Source organism: Pelodiscus sinensis, chromosome 7, assembly GCF_052426305.1.
Source record: "Pelodiscus sinensis isolate ZL-2025 chromosome 7, ASM5242630v1, whole genome shotgun sequence".
Classification (NCBI taxonomy): Eukaryota; Metazoa; Chordata; order Testudines; family Trionychidae; genus Pelodiscus; species Pelodiscus sinensis.
The window spans coordinates 64,529,978-64,556,323 of NC_143058.1; the positions used below are offsets into that span (position 1 = coordinate 64,529,978).

General features: G+C 42.8%; 2 protein-coding genes across 3 annotated transcripts in view; one reads left to right on the forward strand and one right to left on the reverse strand.

Moving 5' to 3' along the window:
- DRC11 (dynein regulatory complex subunit 11) overlaps positions 1 to 26,346 on the forward strand; it is a 120,362-nt gene that overhangs the window by 59,002 nt on the left and 35,014 nt on the right. For both annotated transcript variants that reach the window (XM_075934044.2, XM_006127447.5), the window contains exons 7-11: positions 2,072 to 2,156; positions 12,443 to 12,592; positions 17,009 to 17,084; positions 24,270 to 24,376; positions 24,616 to 24,723. In XM_075934044.2, the coding sequence (XP_075790159.2) occupies positions 2,072 to 2,156; positions 12,443 to 12,592; positions 17,009 to 17,084; positions 24,270 to 24,376; positions 24,616 to 24,723 (526 nt within the window). The remainder of the gene's footprint in view (positions 1 to 2,071; positions 2,157 to 12,442; positions 12,593 to 17,008; positions 17,085 to 24,269; positions 24,377 to 24,615; positions 24,724 to 26,346) is intronic.
- On the reverse strand, positions 6,604 to 13,541 carry LOC149524084 (uncharacterized). Its single transcript, XM_089779841.1, has 3 exons — positions 13,274 to 13,541; positions 9,500 to 9,696; positions 6,604 to 7,711 (listed from the first exon to the last, which is right to left on the reverse strand). Exons 1-3 carry the CDS (start codon positions 13,358 to 13,360, stop codon positions 7,690 to 7,692), a joined length of 306 nt encoding a protein of 101 aa, XP_089635967.1. The 5' UTR covers positions 13,361 to 13,541; the 3' UTR covers positions 6,604 to 7,689.

A 26,346-nucleotide genomic window follows, 5' to 3' on the forward strand; every position in this document is an offset into this window, starting at 1 on the left:
TCCTGGCCTGCATATTTATTCCTGCCTCTGGAAATTTCCACTACATGCATCTGACGAAGTGGGTCTTTGCCCGCGAAAGCTTATGCTCCTACACTTCAGTTAGTCTATAAGGTGCCACAGGACTCCTCGTCGCTTATGTGATAATATGCAATTCAGTCTGCCACTATATACCAAAGTTTCTTGACATAGGACAACAGTAACATGTGTGCTTATCGTGTGTGCATTAACATGTTTACTGAGGGCTCAGTCAAGACATATTTTCACTTGTTTTAAAAGCAGGTGTTTTCAGATGGTGTACTGTGTTTCTGATAGTTAAAACAACTTGAATGCTTTTGTTTCAAGGGGCAAATGTTCATGAAGATCCAACCAAAGCATGTTAATCCTAGACAAAAACCCCTAGTCTACATTAGGCGAGAAGTTCGAATTAAGATACGCATCTCCAGCTCCTCGTAGGAGCAGGACTACTGGCTTCCACAGGAGTGCCCTCTCAGTGTCTCTTCACTCAACACACTAATTCGAACTAATTCAAACCCCAGAAGATCAAATGTGGCTGCTTCAGCCTTATCTGTAGTGTAGACGTGGCCAAAAGAAGTAAAAATTTACGCTCCAGCAATTTCTGTTACTTTGTTTTTGAAGCCTTTACACACAACATACAGATTGGTGGCAATCGTATTTGGATTCAGCACACCCTAAAAAGAATTGTTACAACCGTTTCACAAAAAATGCCTCTCACAATGAACTTTTTGTAAATCTGACTAATCAATTGCTCAAGAAGCAGAAATTTTGTCTCTCATGAAAAGCATCCATTTTATCTATGAAATATTAACTAAAGTAAAAGAAATGCCAAATTAAAACATTTTGTAATATGTGTTTATAGTAAAGTACTTAAAGGGGGAAAAAATGACAATGTGAACTAAATGTGAAAAATCAGCCTGAGCTCAACTACTTTAAGTAACATTAATAAGAAAGCAGTTAAGCACGTTAGTGTCAAATGCCCTGGCTTTTGTCAGCTTTAAATCAAACTCTTAATATTATTTAAACATAGAAGCCATATCTAATACAATATTAAACTATTTCACGGAGTCAAGAATTTGAACGAGTCCTTACTTACCTTAGTGATAAAACATGTGTGTAAAATCAAATGCAGCCTAACATTAAACAGAACTCATGACCCATGCTTTTCTCATGGTTCTAAGGCCCATTTTTCAACTGGCCTCTAAAAACTGTTTGTAGTATAAGTGAACAAGTCCTTTTTCATGTTTATGTTGATTAATTGCAAATGCAGGGATCCAGTTTTTCAATCTGATTCTATTTATGTATGTGCAAAGAGAAAGTGTTCAGCGTGTAAGCCAAAGTACCTGCAATTAAAATGGACATCGTTTTACTTCTTATGTTTGTGGCAGTAGTAATTAATAACTCTAATTATAGAAGGTTAGCCTTATTAGTCTGTAACTTTAAAAACAACATTCTGTCGCACCTTAGAGACTAATGAAGATATAGGATTTTGTCAGTCTCTAAGGCTATGCCTACACAGCAGCGTTATTTTGGAATAACTGACGTTATTCCGAAATCACAAAGAGCACATCTGCACAGCAAGCCGTTATTTTGAAATAATGCCGAACTGGAGGACTTCTTACTGCAACTCCTGTAACCCTCATTTCATGAGGAGTAAGGGAAGTCGAAGGAAGAGTGTTCTTCCCTCAACATCCTGCAGTGTAGACAGCGCCAAAAGCCAAGTTAAGCAATTTCGACTTCAGCTATGCAATTGACATTGCTGAAGTTGCGCAGCTTAATTCGACTTTTGCCTTGCTGTGTAGACGTGCCCTAAGTTGCCACAGGACTACTCATTGTTCTTAACTCTAACCACAGACAAGGTACCATGCAAACATAACAAAAAGACAATGAATTTGCTAAATGAATAGACACCTTAGAAGGTGATGCTCCTCCCTCAGTCTTGAATATGATGCAATGGGATGACTCTCCATAATGAATACATTGGTGTTATCAGAGTAATAATAAGCTTGATGGGAATAGTATTAATTGATTTTTTTTTCTTTTGTTTTGTATGCAGGCATATTACAGGCAAGTTTCCTGACTACCCTAATAAAGAGGAGGGAGGTTCAACTGCTATTTTTTCTGACAAAACTCCAGAACAGGTATTATAATACTTCTCCCTACTCAAAAAGAGATAAAATGGTGAGAGATTGAAGCTCAAAAAACCAAGGCTACGTCTACACTGGCATGATTTTCCGAAAATGCTTTTAACTGAAAAGTTTTCCGTTAAAAGCATTTTTGGAAAAATCGCGGCTAGATTGGCAGGATGCTTTTCCGCAAAAGTACTTTTTGTGGAAAAGGGTCCGTGGCCAATCTAGACGTGGTTTTCCGCAAAAAAGCCCCGATCGCCATTTTCGCGATCGGGGCTTTTTTGCGGAAAACAGTACTATGCTGTCTACACTGGCCCTTTTGCGCAAAAGTCTTTCGGAGAAAGACTTTTGCCAGAACGGGAGCAGCATAGTATTTCCGGAAAAGCACTGATGATTTTACATGAGATCGTCAGTGCTTTTCCGGAAATTCAAGCGGCCAGTGTAGACAGAAAAATTTGCGGAAAAATTTGCCAGTCTAGACACAGCCCAAGTGTTTACTCCTATCCCAGTGAGTTTTTATAGCAATGGTTTCCATTGGTCTAAATTTTTTTGGCTTACATTTGTTATTGGGATGAGAATGGCTGTGCACTCTAAGTAAGCAAATGTAGTGTTTTCATTACTCCTGTGCCTTTATAAGCAGAGATTCATTCACATGTAGCACACACAGCTACTAAGACTAAGAAGTGTTTTAGAAGAATTACACCAGGTTAATCACAATGAATTTTTTAAAATTGATTCATTTGAACTGATACAAACCCTCAATGTAGAAACATTTCATCCCATTTAAATCTAGTTTAAAGCTGTTTAGTTTGCATCAGTAAAATACCAAATTAGCTAAACCATTTTAGGAAAGGATAAAACTGGTATGTCCCTACTACAGTAGGTGTCTGCACTAGTCTAACTAGATTGATTTCAAAATATTTAGTTAAACCAGATAAATGTTTCTAATATACACCAGGCTTAGGTTGCTTCAATTTACTGCCCCTGGCAATAAAAAGGTTTAAGTTAAAGTGAGGGAAGAGGCTTAGTTTATTTTACACCTTTTTGCAAACCCTTTTCTGGCCTCTCTGGCTAATAAAAGCAAGTTTGTCATCTCTCTCCTTAGCCATCAAGGTGTCACAAGGAGAATGCGATTAAGCTCAGCTAGCACAGCAAAGGCAGAGGTTAACACTCAGAGCCATTTCCTCCTCCAAAAGTGAACTCAGCTAAACGATGAATCTGTTGGCGAAATAACCCTTGGGAACGCCTGTCCATGACAGTAGAATTTGACCCACCAAGCGAACCAGACTGGCTGGGCTACTAGTGGGCTAAGGGGAAAAAAAATACAATTTGATGTCTAGTTATTAAAATAAAGTCTCTCTATTCCTGAAGATGATTGTCTTTAGTAACTGCATGCAATTGATTATTTTATTTAATGAAATGATAATGAATCATTAGTTAATGGTTTTCAGAAAAGCCAACAGAAAAGCCAAGGATAGGTCAGTGGTAAATATTTCTGCTTTTCACAAGTGTCAATCGTGACTTGCCTAGTCAGTTATTCTGCTCAGAATAAGGAAAATCATGAGCAGTGGGTGTCTGTACCTCGCCAAAACAGCAGTTTGACATACGTTAGCCAGCTCACGGCTCGCCAGGGTCCGCCTGCCAGTCTCCCTATCTAAACCTCCTGGTTGCTCGGTCCCAGACAGAATCAGGAAAAACAGTCTGTGAAGTTTTTCAGGTTTTAAAGTAGAAACACATGCTGAAGTCAAGAGGGCTTTGTAGGCTGTTCTAAGCAGCGGGGCGCTGCCCAGCAGGCATTGCTTATTATTAGGGATGGCTTCAGGGTAATTAAACCTGCCCTGCCAACAAAAAGAACAAACAATATTCAAAAAGAAAATATGAAGGGAAATGGGACCAAGCAACACTGATGTGCAGTAAATGTTGGAGTACGTTTCCCCCCCCCCCCCAGCTTTTAATTCCTGTCTTCATTCATTTTGCTATGTTTCTTGGGCATCTGCTTCTTCACTGCATTAGAAATGTAGGCATTCTAAAACCTGAAACAACAGTCGGAGAGATTGTTTTACTATCTGCTTTCTCCCTTCATTAAAGGAAACAATCTAGACAGTGCTTGGTCCCGCCATGAGGGCAGGAGACTGGACTTGATGACCCTCGAGGTCCCTTCCAGTTCTAGTGTTCTATGATTGATCTATGATTGATTGAATACAGACGTAAAATACACTGATTTCTGTTGGCAGCATTATCATAATTATCAGATTCAACTTAATCACTACCTTCATTCTTCTCCTTAAAGCCCAATAACAGTGATCAAAATACGGCCCCTGTTCTCTCAAATATTCAGAATATATTTGCCCTGCAGAGAGGGTACTGAACTATATGGGTATGTCTACACTACCCCGCTAGTTCGAACTAGCGGCGTAATGTAGGCATACCGCACTTGCAAATGAAGCCCGGGATTTGAATTTCTGGGCTTCATTTGCATAAGCCAACCGGTGCCATTTTTAAATGCCGGCTTGTTCGAACCCCGTGCCGCGCGGCTACACGCGGCACGGGCTAGATAGTTCGAACTAGCAAGCCATTCCGCACTATCTGTACACTCGGAACGAGGCGTACAGATAGTGCGGAATGGCTTACTAGTTCGAACTATCTAGCCCGTGCCGCGTGTAGCCGTGCGGCACGGGGTTCAAACAAGCCGGCATTTAAAAATGGCGCCGGCCGGCTTATGCAAATGAAGCCCGGGAAATTCAAATCCCGGGCTTCATTTGCAAGTGCGGTTGCCTACATTACCACTCTAGTTCAAACTAGGGTGGTTAATGTAGGCTACCGAAGTTGCAAATGAAGCCTGGGATTTGAATTTCCCGGGCTTCATTTGCATCTTGCCGGGCGCCGCCATTTTTAAATGTCTGCTAGTTTGGGGAGTAACGGTAGTTCGGAATAGGAAGCCTAATCCGAACTACCTACTCCGTGCCACGTGTAGCCGCGGGCACGGAGTCCGAACTAGTGGACATTTAAAAATGGCGGCGCCCAGCAAGATGCAAATGAAGCCTGGGAAATTCAAATCCCGGGCTTCATTTGCAACTTCGGTTGCCTACATTAAACACCCTAGTTCGAACTAGGGTGGTAGTGTAGACATACCCTGAATGAATTCACTTCCTGGCTGTCAGATACACAAGTTAAGGATTTTGTGTTTGTCTGTTTCAGCACACCATTGAAGCTTGAGCTGTTCTTGTTCAATTCTGGCACTGTGAATAAGTCAATGGGAGGTACCTCCTGAGAATAGGGGGGTTACTTTCAAGCTGAAAACCTCCATGAAAAACAAAGACAGGATTTTATTTAAAAGTGAATATTTGACAAGCCTTGAGTAAAGACACTTCAGGGAAACTGAAATAAAAATGAATCATTTCACAAACCATTGCTACATTCAATATTTCTTTGTCCTTTGATAACTGCAGTCTTATTTGACTTTATAACATAGCCCGGTACTTCTGCACAAACTATACTTTTGTCCTTAGAAGGTAATTTTGTGTATATATTTAACGAGCAGACAAATAAATCATAAAGTGTGCCAAAAGTGGTCCAGTAAGAACTTTTCTGGCTATTTATTTCGTGAAAACTATCTGATTTCCTTGTTGAAAACAGGCTTTTGTCCCTAAAGGAAATAATTAAGATGTTGGTGAAAGTCAATATAATCTCAGTGCGTCTGTTTCAGATTTTTATCTCCTATGTCTTTTAAATCCTTCTATGAAGGCAAGTTTTGCCTTTCTCTTTATACTATTCCCAACAAAATGACAATTTGTTTCTGCAGTCAATCCCTTTTTAATAAATGACTCTTCGTTAGTAGTAACCCCTTTGAGTTGCTATCCAGAAATCACATCCACCCTTCAATCTCAGCATTCAGAAGCTTAAGAAATAAAAGAACCTGCTTCCTGGGTTTTGGTTGCAAATTCTAGTTATGTGTTAAGAACAGAAAGTCCATTCTGAATGACTGTAATTTCAGCTTTATAACATGCTGGCAGTAATAGGAGGGGGCCGGATTATGTGCTCTCTGCTGTGCAAACACATGTACGTCATTCTGACTGGGGGCTTTTCGCAATACCACAATACAAGTGATCATCACCATTATTATTATTAGTCGCCCCATGAAACTAAAATAGCTCATCTATTCAGACAGTCGGTTTGTACACGTACAAATAGCAATGCTTTAGCTACCCCATTATGTCTATGAAAGGCTCAGTTTGGAGAGTTAACTTAGATTTTACCAAAATGTCTTGAACCACATTATTTTTGTAGGTGTTAATGTAATCAAATATTGAAACAGTCACGCATGCACCATACAGAATGTTCTGTTCGCTTGCTAAGTAATACTTCGAACGGGCAGGCCGAAAATGTGACAGACAGATTTTGATTCACAATAGAACAATGTCTTCCCATCACCAGCTCTGCAAATGCATGTTAGCCTGACCTCCGACATGAGGTTCAGGCAGCGAACACAGACAGAAAATTGTTCCAAATTGCATCGGCCCAGATTTTCCACATATCCCCCTGATTACGAGTGCCCAACGCAAGAAACGTGCTGATCATGAAAACCCCAGGCACTGCAGCTGCTCAGCACATCAGGACCCCAATACCTCAAGTTAGCCGCACAGAAAACAAGGCATCCAAAGTTTCAAGTGTTTTCTGGGGGGGAGGCAAAGACCTAAGCGAGGTGCACTTGTGAGTTAAACCAGATGTGGACAGTGTCTGCACAACTAACGACTACTGTGGTAACCTGCCATTGATCATCAAGTGTGGCAACCCCTCCCCATGCAGACTTTGCAAATTCCAGGACAACACACCAAATCCTACTCAACATCTTGGGTCTATCCCTGCCAGGTACAAATCCCGGTGGCTGCTTTTAAAGGTTTAAAAGCTTAGGGTTTGTTTGTAAATGCACACCAGAGTATAAACAGTGTTCAAACGTGCCTTGCCAAGAGCAAACAAAGTTAAACGGAGCTCAGGGAATTCATTCCTCAAACGGAGTGACTCCAAAGTGCTAACTACAAGTAGCATGATGGGATTTTGAGGCTTCCAGTTCTGCCATACTTAGTGGAGATATGACTATCCTAAGTGTCATGAATAAGAGACACATGATGGGCCTGCATATCAAAGGATCTGTAATGCAGGTTATTTAGGCACAGGAAGCATTTAACAAGATCTGTATGGTGCACACAACAAACACAGGAGAAAGGGTGGATGGTCCAGTGGCAGGCACTCACCTGGGAGTGAGGCAATCCGGGGTCAATCCATACGCTATCACAGGCCTCCTGGATAAATGTGGACAAGCCTCTGAGGGTGAAATTCACAAGGGGGCCACTGGCAGTGGTTACTACTTGCACCAGGCATCTGTGTAGTCCTGTATCTAGATGAATGGCTACTTTAGGTCCATTGATGGCCAGGATTAGAAGAGTCACTCTGGGGCACCTGGCATTGGCCACTGCAGGAGGACAGGAAACTGGGCTAGCTGGAACCTTTGGTCTGACCCAATGTGGCCATTCTGATGTTCTTATGTTCACTCGCTCCGTGCAGAGTCCCTAGGTCACAGAGGAAAGCGAGAGATGATTATTCCTGCACCGTTAATTGTGTGACTTAATCCCCTGTTCAGCTTTTAAAAACCTCAACCAAGATTCTTATTCTTCTCCCCGGATAAAGTTGGACCAACAAGACAGAAGAACAGTACAAGTGAATACTATTGCAGCAGGCTGATGAATACAGAAAGTCTGTTCAAGCTCTTTCAATATTACAGTACTCACATTTATAAAAACCTATCTCTATCTTTAATCATAGTTTGGAGAGACTTTACTTTTAAAATCATGCCAGTGGAGCTCAGAAGTTCTGCCCACAATTAAAATCTTTGGTAGCTTTCATGCAGAGTTACAGAAATTCCCACTAAACCGACCAGTTCCAGAGTTGATTCTCAATGTTACAGTTATCCTTTGGGCCCCTAGGAAACTATTTCAAAATTAGCAAATTCGACTTAACTCCCAATTTAACAAAATCAAACTAGTGTGTCCACACTACAGGGAAGCCTTGACATTAGTCCGAGGCAGGCTCTGTTAATGTGCACGTGCTACCTCGGACACAGAGCCCCAGGAAGAACTGCAGAGTAATTAGCTTGAATTACTCTGGGGATTAGTTATTTCAAAATAACGCACCGGTGCGTCCACACTACCATTATTTCGAAAGAACTATTTCGTTATGAGCATTACTCCTAATGAAAAGCAGGAGTATCAATTTCTAATTCCACAGCCCATTATTTCGAAATAATGGGTTTGGTCGTGTGGATGCTCCACTTATAAATTCAACCTTGGGGGGTTATTTCAAAATAAAGTCCTAGTGTAGACCAGGGCTTACTTACTACAGTATTCAGATTCGGGGTCAGAGGTAGAGGTAGTAGTCTGGACTTTTGGCATCATACTACCATATCAATTAGGAAGATGTTTTGAGGACCCTTTGTTGATTTGAGAGATAACAGCGTACCTGGGACAATCAAAGCCCATTTTGAGCTCCAGTCACTCTATTAATCTAGCCAGAAAAATGAAATGCTTCATTGCTTATCAACACTAGACATGACTGAATGGACTTGGGGTTTAAATTACCATATTTAATTAAATGTAAGATACTGAAATGCTTGGGGAAATCCACTAATGAGATTCCACTGACTGTAATGCCCAGCCATGTCTATTTTCCTCCTTCTCTTTCCACTGTGAGGTCTTTATGGCATCTTTAAAAGGCATCCTTCAGAAAATATAGATGACTGTTAAAGGCGATGTTTGTTTTAGTCTCAGAAATATTCTGTCTTCTCGGTTTTATCTTTCCTGTCTTGTCGGCATTTTAAAAATGCACCTCAGCATCAGTGTCACGGAGCTTGTATTTCATCATTACCACTGGATAACTGACACGAGAATTAAATCTCCAGCCGTGCCTATATGTACTGTTTTAACCTTCTCTACAGTTCGGTTGCAGGGGCAGACTCTGGGGTGGGGGTGTAGGAGGCGGTTCCTGTCTGGGAGGTTCAGAAAGCCGGTGGGGGCTCTTGGACGGGGGTTGGAGTTTGGGGAGTTTGAAGGCTCTAGCTGGGGGGGGGGGAATGGGGTAGGAGTGGAGATGAGGGATTTGGGGTGCAGGAGGATGCTCCAGGCTGGGGCTGAGTAGTTTGTAGTGCAGCAGGAGGATAAAGTCTAAGGCAGGGGAGCAGGGTGAAGTCTCCAGCTAGGGGTGCAAGATGGTGCTCCAAGCTGGGACTGAGGGGTTCACAGGGCGGCAAGCGGGATCAGGACTGAGTGGGACCGGGAGGAGGTCAGGGGGCCAGCAGCACTTACTTCAAGCCGCTCCTAGATGCAGCTGGCATGTCTCCCCTCTGGCTCCTTCGTGAAGGCCTGGACAGGTGACTCTGTGCACCACCCTGCCCACAGGTGTCACCCCCACCACTTTCATTGGCCGTGGCTCCCAAGCAGTCAATGGCCTGGTGCTGACCAGAATCTGACCAGGTGTTCCAGTCGAAAGCCAGACTCTTCACCTGAATCAGGGAAGAAAAACCAACTGTGTAACGTAAAGCAGCTTACATTTGTCTTTGCTGAATTTCACTTGGTTGTCTGTAGCCCAGTTCTCCAATTTATCAAGGTCCCTTTGAATTTTAGCTCTGCCCTTGTACGTGTTTGCTTTCTCCCCAGCTTTGTGTCTTCTGCAAATTTGACCATTCCTACGTCCTGGTCATTAATAAAAAGGTTCAATAGCACCCGCCTCAGAACAGATCCCCGTGAGACCCACCTACAGTATTCCATTCACAGCTATCCTTTACTTGTGGTTGCTCGTTCTTTAGTCTATCCCACTCCTATTGTGTGCATAAGGCTGTTGCAAAATGTGGCTTTGCAAGCCCTTTGTTGAATTGTGGGGGAAGAGATTCTATCGAGCTGTAGCAAGTCAAGTTTTCAACACCTGTTTGAAGCCAAAAAGTAGCTGCAGCTGACGGAAGTCTAGGATTGCACATTGCAAAATGCCTCGTAAGACACGTTGGAACAACATATTTTTGGAAAGTGCTGCAGTGCTAGTTTTCAGCACACTGCAGAAGAGTTGTAACAGCCAGATTAGCAAGTCATGAACTCCACCAATTTACACAGGACACTATTAAGATGGAGAAAAGAAGCAAGCCTGAGGCAAGACCCCAAATGATTCCTGGTTTCCCTTTTTCTCCTGAGAGTTCAAACATGGAGGGTACTTGGAGCCAGTGGGAGGGTAAGGGAAAGGAACTATTAAAACAGAAAAAAGGGAGAAAAATAGAGAGAGGGAGAATCACAGAAAGAATAATATAGGAGATGAACCAATGCACATAAAACATATGCACATGTGTGGGGAATAAAGGGAGGCAAGGGGGACAGAGAACAGCATAAAGAAACTAAGAATTAAGACCCAACACCTTTACAACTAGTAAAATACAATGAGCCAAGTCCTTAGCTGTCAAAAATTGGCTCTATTGATTTTAACGAAGCTATACCAGTTGACAATCCGGATCTCTGAGTTTATGTTTCTATGTAGTGTTTGTCTTCAGACAAATACCCTTACCAAGAGGGTGCAGTATTCAGCAAGATACTGAAGCAAGACATCCAATACATCCCTAAAGGAAAGATCTCAAAATCCATCTGCTTTGAAAACACCGGGCCAAATTCTGAGTGGAGTCCAAAATTAGAAGGGGGTCTAAGGTTGTGCATTTTTTTCTTGCTGCTGGGCCGATGGATATGCAATAACTCTGGGAGGAATTCAGGATGTTGCTGCAGTCTATAACACCCCAAATGGTGTGGGACCTAGTTACCTCAGAAATCACCCCTCTTCCACAGTATATTGCCCCAGGTGATATGAAGAGAGATTTTCAGGTTGGAGCTCCCGCCGTGTGACAGGGGTCTCCCAGCAGGGGGTTCTCAGTGAGGGGTTCTGTGCTTTGGAACATGCTCACCAAACCCCCTGGGTCTGCCAAAACCTAGATGTGTTACCCTTCTGGGCATGCTACAAAGCCCATTTTAAGAGCAGGTTAGATAGACATCTATCAGGGATGTTTTAGACAGTGCTGGGTCCTGCCATGAGGGCAGGGGACTGGACTTGATGACATCTCGAGGTCCCTTCCGGTTCTAGAGTTCAATGATTCTATGATCTTTTACCTCTCTTCTCTAAAGCTGCTGGAAAGGGGCCAGGATTGCAGTGGACACACTAACAGGAAATCATTTGCTGATTTTTGTGGTTTTAATCATTGAGATAGGGATCCAGAGGACAGACTGAGTGCTTGCAATTACATTTTGGCCATGTAAAATAAATAACATCACTCAGTTTATACTCATTTGCATGTCTTAAAGTCTCAGAGGGGTAGCTGTGTTAGTCTGTAATCCTATAGCACCTCAGTCCTGGTCTACTCTAGGGAATTATTTTGTAGTAACCCCCCTTATTCTGAAATAGTAAGTGGAGCGTCCACACTACCCAGCCTGTTATTTTGAAATAACGGGTTGGTTACTTTGAAATCTGCTTTCCTCGGGGAATGCGCTTATTTGAAATACTATTCCAAGAGTTATTATTTTGAAATAATTTCCTAGTGTAAACATGCCCTTCTACAGACTAACAAAAATATATGTATAGTATCATGAGCTTTCTTGGGCAAACCCCACTTCCTCAGATGGGATTTGCCCATGTAAGCTCATGATACATATATTTTTGTTAGTCTCGAAGAGTACGTCTACACTATAGGACAAAGTTGAATTAAGATACACAACTTCAACTACGTTAATTGTGTAGCTAAAGTCGAAGTAGCTTAATGCAACTTTTAGTACTGTCTACACAGCAGGATGTCAAAGGAACACTCTCCCTTCGACGTCACCTGCTTCTCGTGAAAGCAGGGTTACCAACATCGACCGGTGCGCCCCTCTCACTTCAAATTAGCTGTATTCCCTAAACCCGCTAATTCGAACACTAGAAAATCGACAGCAGCAGCTTCGATCTTTCTCTGTAGTGTAGACGTTCCCTATGGTGCTATAGGACTATTTGTTTTTTATACTCACTAACAGCCACTTAGCAATGGGTAACTTCTTTGAAAATAGGGATCAAATCATGAAAAAAGCACAAGAAAATAAAACTGAAGGAGGGAGAGAAATATCAAATCATGACCCGTTCTGAAGGTGAACATTTATTTCACGTTGGCAAAAACATCCATTATCCTGATGCCTGTACTTTAATATTCCTTATATTTAAAGCCTCAAGATGATGTTGCTTTGACTCTCTCCTAGGTCCTAGCTGAGCTAGCTGCGAAAGAAGAAGAAGCAGCCCTAAAGAAAACATCCAAAGAGAAGGGGAAGAAAGAGAAAGGGAAAAAGAAAAAGAAAAAGAAAGGGAAAGAAAAGGGGAAAGGAAAAGAAAAACCAGGAAGCAAGGATACCGTAAGGCATTTTAAAATGTGAATTTGGTTAGTAGTTGGTTATCGCATTGAAAACTTCAGGCCTGTTGCAATCCATGAGGGATCATTCATTCAGGGTTTCGGAGTGTAGACAAAATGACTTGCCACCAGTAATTCTCCCACATATAGGAGAGCTGGAAGCGGACATGGTCCTCACACATCTTACTTCATCGAGTTTGGTGGCAATGGACACTTTATTAAGGCTTCAAAAACCAGAGCTGTGGTCTGGGAGGGTTTGTGCCTATATCTGCGGCAAGGGCTGGAGGAGGTCTGAGTCTTGCAAGCTGACTCAGCTACTGCGGGCCAGCTGCAGGATTTTAATATCAGGGCAGTGTTCTCTCTAATCTTTTTCATTCATGTGTGGATTTTTCCCATCCATGTGCAGAATAATTGTTATGTGCACCAAAGCATGTGGAAATGTGCACCACCAACAGAAATACAAAACCTAGCTGTGGGTGCTCTGATAAGCCACTGGATGGCGTTTAAACCTCTCCTGAGCAGCTGCACAAGCGCACAGTTTACAGGGAACATGAAGCATAGAGTAGACATTTGGGTTTGGGCCAGTGTCACGGCTCACAGGTCATGCCCACACTTGGCCCCTCGGCTCCCAGGCAGAACCCCCCTCTCAAGTGTGGCAGTCCCTTCTCGGGGAGCCCACTCTTACCTGGGGGGTCCGCCCCTCCACCTCCGGGATGGTGCCTCTCAGGGCCTTCAGCTGCCTGCCTCCGCCGTGAGCCCCACGAAAGCTCATGGTCCCATCTACATGTTTCGTTAGTCTATAAAGTGCTACCAGACCATTTGTTGCTTTGCCCTTTCCTGGTTACTCTTTGAGGCCAGTTTGCAGTCATGTCTAGTAAAAAAAAAATTAAAAATATTACAATAATAATCCAATTTTTAAGTTATTTAATAAATACTTAACAATCTTCATCTGTAAAAGTTCAGGTGAAAATGTAACCATGGATATAAAGAGGTACAGTAAAACTCCAATAGTCTGGCATCCAATTGTACGGCACTCCCGACAGTCCGGCATCAAAATGGCAAGAGCCTAGTGAGCGAGCTTCCGCAAAAAATGAGTCACAAGGCAGCAGTGGCAGCAGCTGCACCAAGTGAAACCGGATGGGACCGAGTCAGTCTGCCACTGGCATTGTATGACGCTGGACAGTGCTTGTCCTACAATAAAAAGAGTTAAAAACACTTTTTTTACATTATATACTGTATATATATAACCATCTTATAGTACCTCCTGATAGTCCTGCATATCCGATAATCTGGCACCACCTAGGTCCCAAAGGTTCCGGACTATTGGAAGTCTACTGTACTTACAATTGATAATCCATGCTAAAGAAAGTAAAAACAGAGTTAAAATATGGAGAAATGTGTATAATATAAATATAATAGGATACTCTGAATGGAGCTACGGATCACTGTTTGTCACCGAACACAGCCATCAAGTTGACATGGTGGACAACATGAGTCTACATAAATTTTCCTTCAAATTCTTTCCTCTCTCAATCCCAATGAGCCTTAATAATTCATCATTATCTTGGCCCTATTTGCCTCGAGCCCCAGTTAAGAGGCCAAAAAGGTGGACATTTCTACTCCCAGGCTGTTCTTTAATATCCTCCACCAAATTGGAGTAATAGGACCCTAAAATATGAGCTCTTTTCACCTCAAATCATTCATAGGCTAAATTTATGTTTTTGCTAACAAAATTGCTAGAAGGTTAAACTCCCTGAAGCCTTTGAAAGGCTCAGATTCTTTTGCTCCAAGGTAAGTCTCCAATTGGCTTTTTTCGATAGTAGGTTCATGGAAGAACACACTGGACAAATGATATACCAACCAGAAGTTTGAGATGGATTTTAGCTGCATTGTCTTAATTTTAAACATACGGTACAATTGGAATTTTTGGCTTTTACAGCAACAGAAACTTATGTTGCTTGTGAGCGTTCTAGAGTAAACAACATTCACGATTTCTTTTTTTTTTTTTTGTAGATACCATTAACCTCTAAGTGATCATTATCACTGAGTAGTCCAGACATTCCCTCACTGTAAACTCTTTTGAAGAGAAGTTATACTTTTAGTTCTAACTGGGGGACACTCATGTAAATGAACACTGGGGTTTCTAAGGCAACGTCCCTCAAGCTGGCTGAAACCATAGTAACATCTGGCCACAAGACTAAACTAAGTGAAATAAAGAAGTGTCAATCTTCCTAATTTAGAGGTTATCAGATCCTGACCCGTAACTCGGGAGCATCCATTCACAGCATATTGTAGGTAGCTGTCCTCGTATTCTGAAAAGTCCCAACATATCTTATTCAAATAAATGCAGGCCAAAAGTCACAGTGATGCAGTCCAACGAGGCCTTGTTCCTAACTTCAGGTTTTTTAAGAAAACAATATTGTGATGCCAGGAGATTTAAATATTCCTTAAGTCTGATAATGATCTTTAGAAATATGCATTTGAAAGCAAAATAACTTCATTTTCTTCCCTGCTAAGTGCTGATGTGATTTCCCATTGGGCACTAAGAAAAAACATAACAAAAACCTAGCACAGTATAATCCCTCTTCAAAAATGTCTTATTTTTTTGACTTTTCAAGACAGATGTTGAATCATTTGGAACTATTTACCGTGGTAATATACTGGATACTGGCGTTGCTCAGGAGACAGGAATATGGCAGTAGTCTCTCTAGAAATTTCATCCAGCCATATTGATCTGAAAGCACCAGTCAGCCTCAAGGAGATCCACAGTCAAAATCTCTTCCCTGTGACCAGGAATCTGTAGCCAAACAGGCCAGTGGAAATCAATTCAGATTCTTCGCAGTGTGGAGTGCCCCATGCAGCTGCATCTGTGGAGAGAGTCAAGCACAGACGTAGTGGTCAGCCATTCATTACTCCCTATTGGTGGCTGGATTGAAACTGGCGTTATCCGATCAAGGTGCCCCACCACAGTTAACACAACACTGACTCAGCTTTTCTATCATCTGAGGTAGAAAAAGTATCAAGAAAAGAATTCCTTTGTTTCAAACACTGCATGAAAAACACTTACTACTAATGTAGAATGTAGGCCTATATTCATTATAGCTGTCCTCTCTATACTGAATTATTTTTTAAAACGTCTATTTAATTATGCTGTATATCAGTGTTTCCCAAATGGTGTTCTGCAGAACCCCATGCTTCCGTGAAGTGAAAATAAGGGTTCCACGAGAAAATCCATTACAATCATATTTTATGATTTTTTTAAAAAAAAATAATTAATATTTAAGCATTTATGAATGTCATTGAATTTTCATTGTGTTTGCCATGATAAATATCCCTGTGTAATGCCAACTTAGCCAGAGTGGGGACGATGATGTCACTACTCAGCGCCACATGCACAGTCAGTCAGTAGTGCAATCGCCTGTTATATACCACTGTAAATCCCCATACCCACGCTCAGGGAGCGTGGATCACGTGGGCGGCTGAATAGACTAGCACCGCTTCGGACAAAATATTATTAGACTGTTATTAGGGGTTCCACAAAATTCAAAAATGTTTCGAGTTTAAAAGGGTTCCGAGGCCAAATAACATTGGGAAACACAGCTGTATATTAAAATTTGAAATGTATTGGCATAGAAATATTCTTTTCTTCAAAGTATAAAACCAGCGAAGCTAGGCATCACAACAACTGCTTTGCTTATTCTGAAGGATACAAGAAATAATTAAGATATGTGCACAATGATGTTCAGTGGCTAAATAAATTAATGGGAAGCAATTGAGTTTTGACGATTCATAACAATTTTTGTGTCATTAACAAAATTAACAAAATATAAATGTATATCTGTTAGAAATGCAACTTCTAATCAGCTAAACGCCATTCATTCTAGAGACTAAAATTCTTCTTTTTCCCCAAAATCACCTCTATGCCATCTCCCAGGCTGCTCTCTGTACCTGCAATGTCCTTTCTGACCCAGCTTTTTGCACAAACAATAATCCTCTAATTGCATAAAAACAACCCTTATTTCATGATGACAAAGTACTTAGCACATTGAGGCTACAACATGCAGAAGAAATTAATACTAATGCTAATTAATATTAATACTAATAGAAAGGTAGATGAATTTCCATGCTCAAATGTTCTTTCTGTACTTCAAAAGTAAGTGAGTTTAACAACTTTTAAATTCAACTGGGTTGGAAACATGAACTACCATAGTCTCTGTGGATGAAGTCAAACCATCCAGCTTGAAAAAAATATGTTTTCGTTCAGGTCTCCTCCAACAATTTTTACCAAATACATTTTTGGCCATCCCTTGTAAATTAAAACTACACTTGATCGCATTTTTCATTATGCTGTGACCTTGCCTGTTTTATGGCTGTTTCTTTGGCAATTAATACAATGATAGTCTATATTTTCTTCACACAGGAAGAAGGGGAGGGCTGGAAAATGGCTCCGAGTAATTTTCTTCCCATAATGGAGGAAGGAAACAACCAATATAAAGGTCAGTACAGGAAGATAATAATCCTAGCTAGAGCATTCTGATGAAGCTTAAATTGGATGCCATCAAAACAAAGTATGGAACATCATAGGAGTATAAGCTTTAGACAAAGTAAAATTTGGAAAAAGATTTCCCCTGCACCTGTAATTTATTTTTGACTTTTATGGCTCCAATCATACTGTCCTCAGAAAAATCATGTGTGCTTATAGATAGTATTGACTGGCCACTAGATGGAAAGCACTATGTCACAGCTGAGGTTACAATAACATTCCTTAAATGTCTTACCCTCTTTGCCCTCTCGTTCATTGACCAGGCTGTTGATACGCTCTCCTCCACACTGGAGTGGGTCCACATTTTCTCAATGAAAATATTGGTTGTAGAAAGGTATCCTTTCAAAATGGAGATTTTTTCCCCCCAAAAAACGGGAAGCTTGAACATTTCCAGTTCCTGCACAGATTCTTTGCGACTTTTTTAAAAAGTCAAAACCATTCTTCAACCAGACATAGAATCTTTTCCTTCATAGAAAACTCAGCTTTGGGGGAATGAAAAAATTCAGCAACATTTTTGATAAAAAGAGTTTGAAATTTGCCAGTATTTTTTCAAATGTTTTAGCCAGCTCTGTTCTACCACCTTCTCCACACTTGTCCTCTTTGCCTGTCTTTCTGATCCAAAGCTTGGCAACACCCGTTAGTACTCAGAGGAGAGGAGCTAGGAAGGGTAGGACCTGAAGTCTACACAAAACCGCAATGAAACAGCCTTGCGGCCCAAGCCCCACGACCCCACATCACATAGCTCGGGGCTAGCTGCAGGTTTCTCGCTGCTGTGCAGACTTACCCCAAGAATTCCCCATCAAGAAGATCAAAAGTCTCTTGAGGTAAGATCCTGAATAGGGGTAAAGGTTTATGAGCCACAGTGTAAGCCTCAAAGGTGCAAACAAGCTGCAAGTCTCTGAACTTGGAGTAAAGGTGTGGAGTTTTGCTGTCTCTATTTCCGTGCGTTACCTTCCTCACGCGAAAAGTAAGTTTTAAAGTCTTCTTAACACTCTGCAGTGTTACTGACTTGCTCAGTTCCTCCTCTGAAGTCCTTTGTCACATTGAGTTGCCTTGGGTCAGCCATGAGGAAAACACGTTTCCAATTCATTTCCAGCCTGACACCAGCAGAGTCCTGCCCAGCCTCTTCCTTGTGAGCAAGAGGAATTTCTCTTGGAAATGATAAACCACAGACTGTGGCTTCATGGGAAGAATCAAAGGAGGGCTCAGAGTCCCTGAATAAGCACACACAGCTCCCACGAAATCAACAGCAGAGACACAGATGTGAGAACGGGAGAAATTTCTCCTCAGTGTGCAAGGAGCAAGTTTTGTGCCTGCTGCTTGGCAGGGCTGGGGCCACTTTGGGTCGTGTCCTTGCATAGGCACAAAATGCAAGCAAAGGGCATAAGTAATGTCTCCTCCAACAACCAGGAAACTCCTTCTGGGGCAACCCAGCTCTGTGCTGCCCCAATCACTACCTTTCAAGCCCTCCAAAATTATGTCTATTGAATGTCTATGGCTGTGTTGAAAAGACTGCTCCGCTACCAGTGTAAAAGGAAGGAATACCACAATGGCACGTTCCCCTCACATATCTGTCTTAGTTAACTCCTCTCTCAGCCCTCTAATGATGCCCATGCCACTAAGTGTAACTATTTAGGTTAATATGCATGGCTGGGTTCAGAGTACCGACTCCAGGATATGGATGGGACGAGGGGAGACCTCCCAAATCTCACAGCTAGCCCTTTCCAAAAAATGTCCATTTGCTATTACTTCTCCTTGCGAGCTGAGAAGGGGCAAGTTAATTGGCAAGAGTGTAACTGAAAACAGATGTGTACACGTTGCCATAAATTGTATGTGTAGCCAAGGTATGTTCCTTCTTAAATCTTCCCTAGCAGGATGCACTTGTAGGGGCTCCAAATATGCCGGGTTAGAGCCTTGATAAATGATATGACACCAGACCCACCAATGGGGGGAGAGGCAAAGGCGTCTACTGCCCTGGTGCCCAGTGATTCAAAAGGGCCCGGGGATCACAGCTGCAGTTGCAGCAGGCCCTTTAAGTAGCTGCCAGAGCGCTGCGTGGTGTGTTCTGGGCAGCACTGAGGGATGCCTGGGGAAGCCACACCCCAGCCCCGCCCCTTCCACCTGAGGCCCCGCCCCTTCCAGGGGCATGGAACGGGCCCCCACTCAACTTGCTCAGGAGCCCAGCCAGGTTGTCGGCCCCGCTGTATGACACATTGTGACTACACTATGTACTGAAAATGCCTCCAGGAGCACTGAGACACACTGCTAGAGTCTCCTTCGGGGAAAGTGAAAGGACAGCCTGGGGTTCAGATGTAATCAGTGCACTTAACCACTGCATGTAGCACAAGCAGAAATCCTTAGAGAGGGAACAATAACTCCGACAAGATTCAAAGGCTCCTTTCGGGTATGTCCAAGATTAACGTTTTCACAGAAAAGTAGCCAGAGGTGACCAGTTTGGCCTCTCTTTACCATGTGTGGATTGAGAGTATTTGAACCCATGAAGATGTTTATGATCAGGCACATTTCATTGCTTTTCAATACGTTACTAATTTCTACAAACCTCACGTCCCTCATCTCTTTCACAACTAACCTTCAAGTCCACTTGTCAGGGATGGTGTAGATAACATTTAGTCCTGCCGTGAGGTCAGGGGACTGGACTAGATGACCTCTCAAGGTCCCTTCCAGCTCCGATTGTATGATTCAGTACAATTTACCACATAGGTATAGCCTTCTACATACGAATGCATAACGCACTATCCCTTCACTTAGTGTGCTCGGCAACTGTCATTTAAATCACCATTCACCAAAAATGTACTGCTCGTGTGTGAAGCATGGGTTTTCAAAATCTCAAAACCAGATCAGAAGCCGTCCCTCCCCCAAACATCTGAGGCACATCTCAGCAGTCACATTTTAAACACACTATTTCTTCTGCAGTAGAGTTACTCAGAAAAGGTCACAATTTTTTAATATTGGATTTGTTTCCCACTCTCCCCATCCTTGGAAGTGCTTACCTATTGTTTCTAGGAATTTTATGGAAATGTTTACAGTGAACAAGCCAAGAACATTCCCATCCAATTCGTAAGCGTTATGCCGAGTGACCAAAAGCAGATGCTTACAATGAAACCTTAACTGTAAGCGATGGCATCTACTTAAAACGCATTTTACACACACACCACAGATTACAAGTATCTGTGTAATCCCCTTGTGCTGTAGTAAGAGGAAAGCAACCTCTTCCAGAACACTGGGAATGTACTGCTTGCTCAACTTCTTGCTGTAGCACAAGTCGTGATCTGTTCTTGTGCCATTTTACCTAATAAAAGTACTTACGTGGATCACCAAGCATCTCATATTCTTAACGTGTTTATCCTCTCGGGACCCTTGTAGGGCAGGGTTATTGCCTTTGTTTTTCAGAGAACAGACAGGCTAAATGACTTGCCTAGAGTCACATCAGATGGGGTCTCCTATAGCCCAGTCTAGCCATCTAACAACTGAGCCATGCTGCCTATGCGTGAGAGTGCTGTAACACTGTGGGGTGACATGACTTCATGTTTATCTTTCGCTGAAAGATCTCCAAGCAGTGAGCAAGTTCACTGTAACAGGCTGATGCTGACAGCCAGGTTAGCCCCATGCTGAGCCTAACAGCCATGTAGAGATATAGATAAAGGATGTTATAGAGAAATCTATATCCATTTCAAAAAGCAGCAATTCGATTGCATTTCACTAAAACACACACACATTCCCATAGTTCACCGACCTTGTATGTAATTGAACACCATGCACTTTTGACCATACAAAGAAAACATAATGGCCTTAACCCTCCAACCTTGCTTTCCAAATACCTCAGAAACGTTTTTGACCTAGAAAAAAACATAGCGTCTCACGCCTACACGTGACTGATCTATCTTCTAAAATTAGCAACCTCTGACCTAGTCACTAAGGGTACATCTACACAGCAGCACTATTTCAGAATAACAGCCATTATTCCAAAATAACAAAGAGCGCGTCTACACTGCAAGACGTTATTTCAAAATAATGTCGAGCTGGAAGATGTCTTACTCCAACTCCTGAAACCCTCATTTCATGAGGAGTAAGGGAAGTCGGAGGAAGAGTGCTCTTCCTTCAACTTCCTACTGTGTAGACAGCGCCAAAAGCCAAATGAAGCTATTTCGACTTCAGCTACGCAATTGACATAACTGAAGTTGAGTAACTTAATTTGAGTTTGTCCTTCTGTGTAGACATGCCCTAATTTAATCCTCAGGGTACATCTAGACTGGGGAGGGTGGTTCAGGTTACCTTTGGTATCCTGAAAAAACTCTGCCACATCCAGGGAATTGGTATGCTCTTCTGTTTTTTTTTTTTTTTTTTTTTTTTTTTTTTTTGGCAGAAAAGCAGACGTGGTCTTTCAGAAGCCCTGTCTTCCTCATTCTACGAGGAAGAAGGGATCTTCTGAAAGAGGAGTTTTTTCTGAAATTTGGCCCAGAGTAGACAGGCCAGATTTTGGAAAAGCCTCTTCCGACAAAAGTATCAGAAAAAGGTACGCAAATTGCACTCCGCAATTTGTGTCCCTTTGTCCGAAAAACCATCGTAGTGTAGACATAGCCCCAGTGAGCCAGTTGCCAAGTAATATCAAGAAAGCCTAGTGGTTAGGGGTGTGTCTACACTGCAGGGCTTAACTCGAAATAAGCTATGCAAATTGAGCTATGTCAATTGCGTAGCTTATTTCAAAATAGGGAGTGTCTATACGGCACTTATTTCGAAATAGAGCACTCTTCCCCCGACTACCCTTACTCCTCGTACAGTGAGGGTTACAGGAGTCGGAGTAAGAAGTCCTCCAGCTTGACAGTAGTTTGACACTACTTCGAAATAACTGCCTGTGGTATTGATGTGGACTAAGTTATTTCGGAATAGCGCTAGTTATTTCAAAATAGTGTTGCAGTGTAGACATACCCTAAGGTGCAAGAAGGAGGTTGTCTCTGATTTGTCTGTAGGGCCTATTACCTACTAATCCATGTATAGAATGACAAACAATTAGGAAAAATGAAATAAAAAATGTGGCTTGGCCTATGAAAAATAAATACCCAACGCTTAATGTTCCTGTGAAACCATTGCACTTACAACCTGTTGACCCAGCCCGGAAAAGGTTTAAACATTCACCTTTCTTCTATATAATATCCCCTTTCCCCAAGGCTGAAATTTAAACTAGAGTAACCCTAGAGGAAGTGCCTTCTGACTGGGGTAAGTCAACCTTTCCTGTTGAAATATTACATGACATCAGTCATGCTGTTTGACAGACCTGGAGTCATTTAAAGAAACTGATGTTGATACCTTTGTATTACTTCCCTCATTACCAAAAAATCCACTGTCCTCCTTAATCTTTACTTTTTTTAGCTATAACATTAAGACTTTTCACCTGCAAAAACTATTCCCTAGGTATAAAACCACACAAGCTTGGCACATAATCGGCATTCAAGAGAATTCTCAGAAGGGAGAGATAGCAGCCTGCCTTATATTAACTAGACTAACCCTTGCATGGTCTCCTGGGGGTGCTAGGAATATCTTTCTCAGTTAATAGAGTCTTAGATGCTGCAGAGGTTCGTGAAAAGAGGAAGGCCATGAAAACCAGCTTCATAAAGGAGTCTGTGTTTTAAGGCGGAAAAGTGAAATTTTAAATCATCTGGAACCGGAATGAATGCATACTTCTGGGGATTAGCTGTCCTTACACAGATGCTAACGGGTTTGGAATGTAGGGGAACTCAAGGTATGGTGTGGTCCTTTGAAAATGATTTGAATCTATCAAAAGAGGAGATAAGGAGGTCCCCTTGTTAAATGTGTGCCCTTTGTTTATACCACCACATTCAAACAAAGGGCTTTCCAAATTTCAATGTACTTTTCTGGAAAACAAAAGACCTTTAAAATATTTGCCAAGTACAATCATTCAGTACAGATAGTCCCTGACTTACAAACGAGTTACGTACCAAACACTTGGTCGTAACTCGATCTGTTCGAAAGTTGGACTCCATTCATTTAAATGTGACCGCGCTGTTCGTAAGCGCGGATCGCACATTCGTAACTCGGGGACTGGCTGCAATGTGCTTAATGGGAGGTTGGTCGTAAGTACGAATGTTTGTAAGTCGATGCGTTCATAACTCGGGGATCACCCGTACTTTATCATAAACAGAAATTGCACTTCTCCCTTTCCTCCCCTCAGACGTGGTTGTCTGCTTACTGCTTGCACTTGGCCCACACAACACTTAAGTGCTGTCATATCAGTTGGACTATGTGACTCGTTTTTAGAATCCCTCCACTGCCTCTCCCTGGCTTCTTGCGTAAAGTCTGAAATTCTTGTCCTCCCCTTCAACATTCTGCTGCACCCATGTTCCCCTTTGCTCCACCAGTGAGGCCCGTTCTGTCTTCATACCACTTTCTGTGCCACTCCTCATGTGCAATGGCTTCCCAAGCCACGCGCCGCATCTTCGTTCCCCAGACTCACTTCCGCTACAAGGCACAAACGTTATCTCCCAGCTCTCAGATGTTCTCCCCATCTCATTCTCTCCCATCGAAGCTAGCACCGTATTTTGTAAGTGGCCAAGGGTGAATGACGCTCATGACATGTTGCTGTTTTAAATTAAACCTGTACCTCGGGTCTCCCGGCTGGTATTATCCTTTCTGGGTCAGTCTTTCAGACTCTGTGTGCCTTCAGAGGGAGCGATTTTTGGGGCTGCCCCATGGCTCCAGTTTAAAACTTGAGACGGTACGCAAGCGGAAGTCAGTGGAGGGATTCCAAAGAACAATGGCATGGTCTAACTCACTTTGGCACTTGCAACCTCAAGGACTAATGGAATAAACACAAGTGGTGATACTCTAGGGATTAGAACTTGCAACCTGTAAGTGACCATCTCATTAGCCATACTATGCCCCTGAACTCCAATACCAAACTATAGTCCAAGGCAAAGAAAGCCAACTTGGCCTTTCACAGAGCCTAGCAATAGTGCTCGGATCTTGCTTGGCGTCTCTAGGATCTGCTACTTACAAACAATTAATAAGAATTTCAACCACCCCATTTTTTTTCTGATGGCATCTAGGAAAACCCATATCTTCTGTAACTTTTTGCCCCCCTTTCTTTGCTTTGGGATACCAGATGTTTGGCAGAACAGAGATGAGCAGTGGAATTTCTCCCAGGAGTATGACCCAGAACTGGTCAAAGAGGAGAAGCGGAAAGAAGTGGAGGAGGAGATCAGACTGCAGGTGAGCTTACAACAAGAGTAGGGCTTCTGTAAGAATGGCTCTTGCCTGCCTGGGCTTTTCTCTAGTTGTAAGGACTGGCCTTGACACTTAGTCCTTGCCTCCAGTTAGGGCTCCCCAGTCCATTCTTTTCCTTCAGTGTTTGGCCGAGTATTTGTCTGCAGAGTGATTGAAGGGGTGTGGCTGCCACAAGAAACTATGGAAACCCATGAAAAAAATCAACCGTGTGTCTGTCTGAACAGGTGGATGAGCTGATGCGACAGGAACTGAAGAATCTGAAACTGGCAGTGGACAGAGAGAAGGACAAAAACCAGAAAACGGGGAAAAAAGGGAAAAAAGGTGGAAAGAAGGTAAGTGCAGCAAAGGGCAGGAAGCCGGCGTAAACTGCCATGCTCTGCCCTTCAGGTCCAAGGGGTTCTAACGAATCTCCTTCGGCGGGTGTGTGATGAATCGTTGGTCACAAGAGTTCAAAAGCATCTCGCAGGGAAACTGATTTCTTAGGCAGTTTTGTCTGATTTGCTTTCCTGGACATGTTTTTAGCTGGCCGTGTTGATGAACCCATACGTTTTGCTGTGATTTTGTTAGGGAGAGGCAAACCATGCTGAGGGACTTTCAGAGGGGTGGCTGCGTTAGTCTGTAGCTAGAAACATTTAATAACAAATAGTCCTGCAGCACCTTAGGGTATGTCTACACTACCCCGCTAGTCCAAACTAGCGGGGTAATGTAGGCATACCGCAATTGCAAATGAAGCCCGGGATTTGAATTTCCCGGGCTTCATTTGCATAAGCGGGGCACCGCCATTTTTAAATCCCCACTCGTTCGAACCCCGTGCCGCGCGGCTACACGCGGCACGAACTAGGTAGTTCCAACTAGGCTTCCTAGTTCGAACTACCGTTACTCCTCGTGGAATGAGGAGTAACGGAAGTTCGAACTAGGAAGCCTAGTTGGAACTACCTAGTTCGTGCCGCGTGTAGCCGCGCAGCACGGGGTTCGAACGAGCGGGGATTTAAAAATGACGGCGCCCCGCTTATGCAAATGAAGCCCGGGAAATTCAAATCCCGGGCTTCATTTGCAATTGCGGTATGCCTACATTACCCCGCTAGTTCGAACCAGTGGGTAGTGTAGACATACCCTTAGAGACTAACAAAACATGTAGATGGCCTCATGATCTATCGTGGACACAGCCCACTTCCTCAGATGAAACATTCTGAGGGGAACAACTCCCCCGTACTGCCCTGATTTTCAAGAGCACTCTGAACCCACAGCTCCAGCTGAAGCCAGCGGAGGGTGCATTGTCTGCACCTTTGAAAATCACTCTCTCTTCCGACCCGGCTTGATTCGGATGAATATGATGGGTTAATATGATGCAATTAAGGCGTGGGACTGGGAGCTAGTCGGTTTTCCGTGGAGCATGTACTCAGCGTGTTAGCAGGTCCCTTTAAGTTGTCTCCAAATGGACATTCACAACCCAACACAACTGCTACTTGCTTTTGAAACTGACACCCAAGTGGGTGCATGTTATTTCAACGCATTCCACTCGCTACTGAAGAATTTAATGCACTTAAACCACATTTATTTAGCAAAAGGAAATAAGCGAGCAGCATTGATTAGTATATTAGACCTACTGACTCATGGAGAATACAGCAGTGCCGGAGTGCTTCAAAACAAGGGGCGCTAGAATGCAGGGCCGTGGGAAGCGCCAGGAGGGAGCCCCAAGGAACAGGGAGAGCTAGGAGGAAGATGGGGCCGTGGTAGAGCTGGGAGAGGTTGAATGGAGCAGGGGATGGATTCCCTGCAGTTGTCCTGTCCCACGTCTCCTTGCCATGCCTGACTTCTACTCCCCTTGGGAAGTATTAAAACAGATCCCAGGTTATATAAAAAGTCCCAGAACAGCACTCTGAAGTCTGCTGGCACAGCCTGAGTGTTTACCTCAAGTTTTGCAGCACTACCGCACGCAGAGAACTTCACGCTGG

Bases quoted from the DNA above. Each gene is read 5' to 3' on its own strand.
- LOC149524084 (XM_089779841.1), bottom strand. From the start codon at position 13,360: ATGAGCTTTCGTGGGGCTCACGGCGGAGGCAGGCAGCTGAAGGCCCTG. The intron at 9,697-13,273 runs GTAAGAGTGGGC...TCCCTGATTCAG, and splicing joins TGGAGGGGCGGACCCCCCAG to GTGAAGAGTCTGGCTTTCGA. The intron at 7,712-9,499 runs GTAAGTGCTGCT...TCTGTGACCTAG, and splicing joins GCATCTAGGAGCGGCTTGAA to GGACTCTGCACGGAGCGAGT.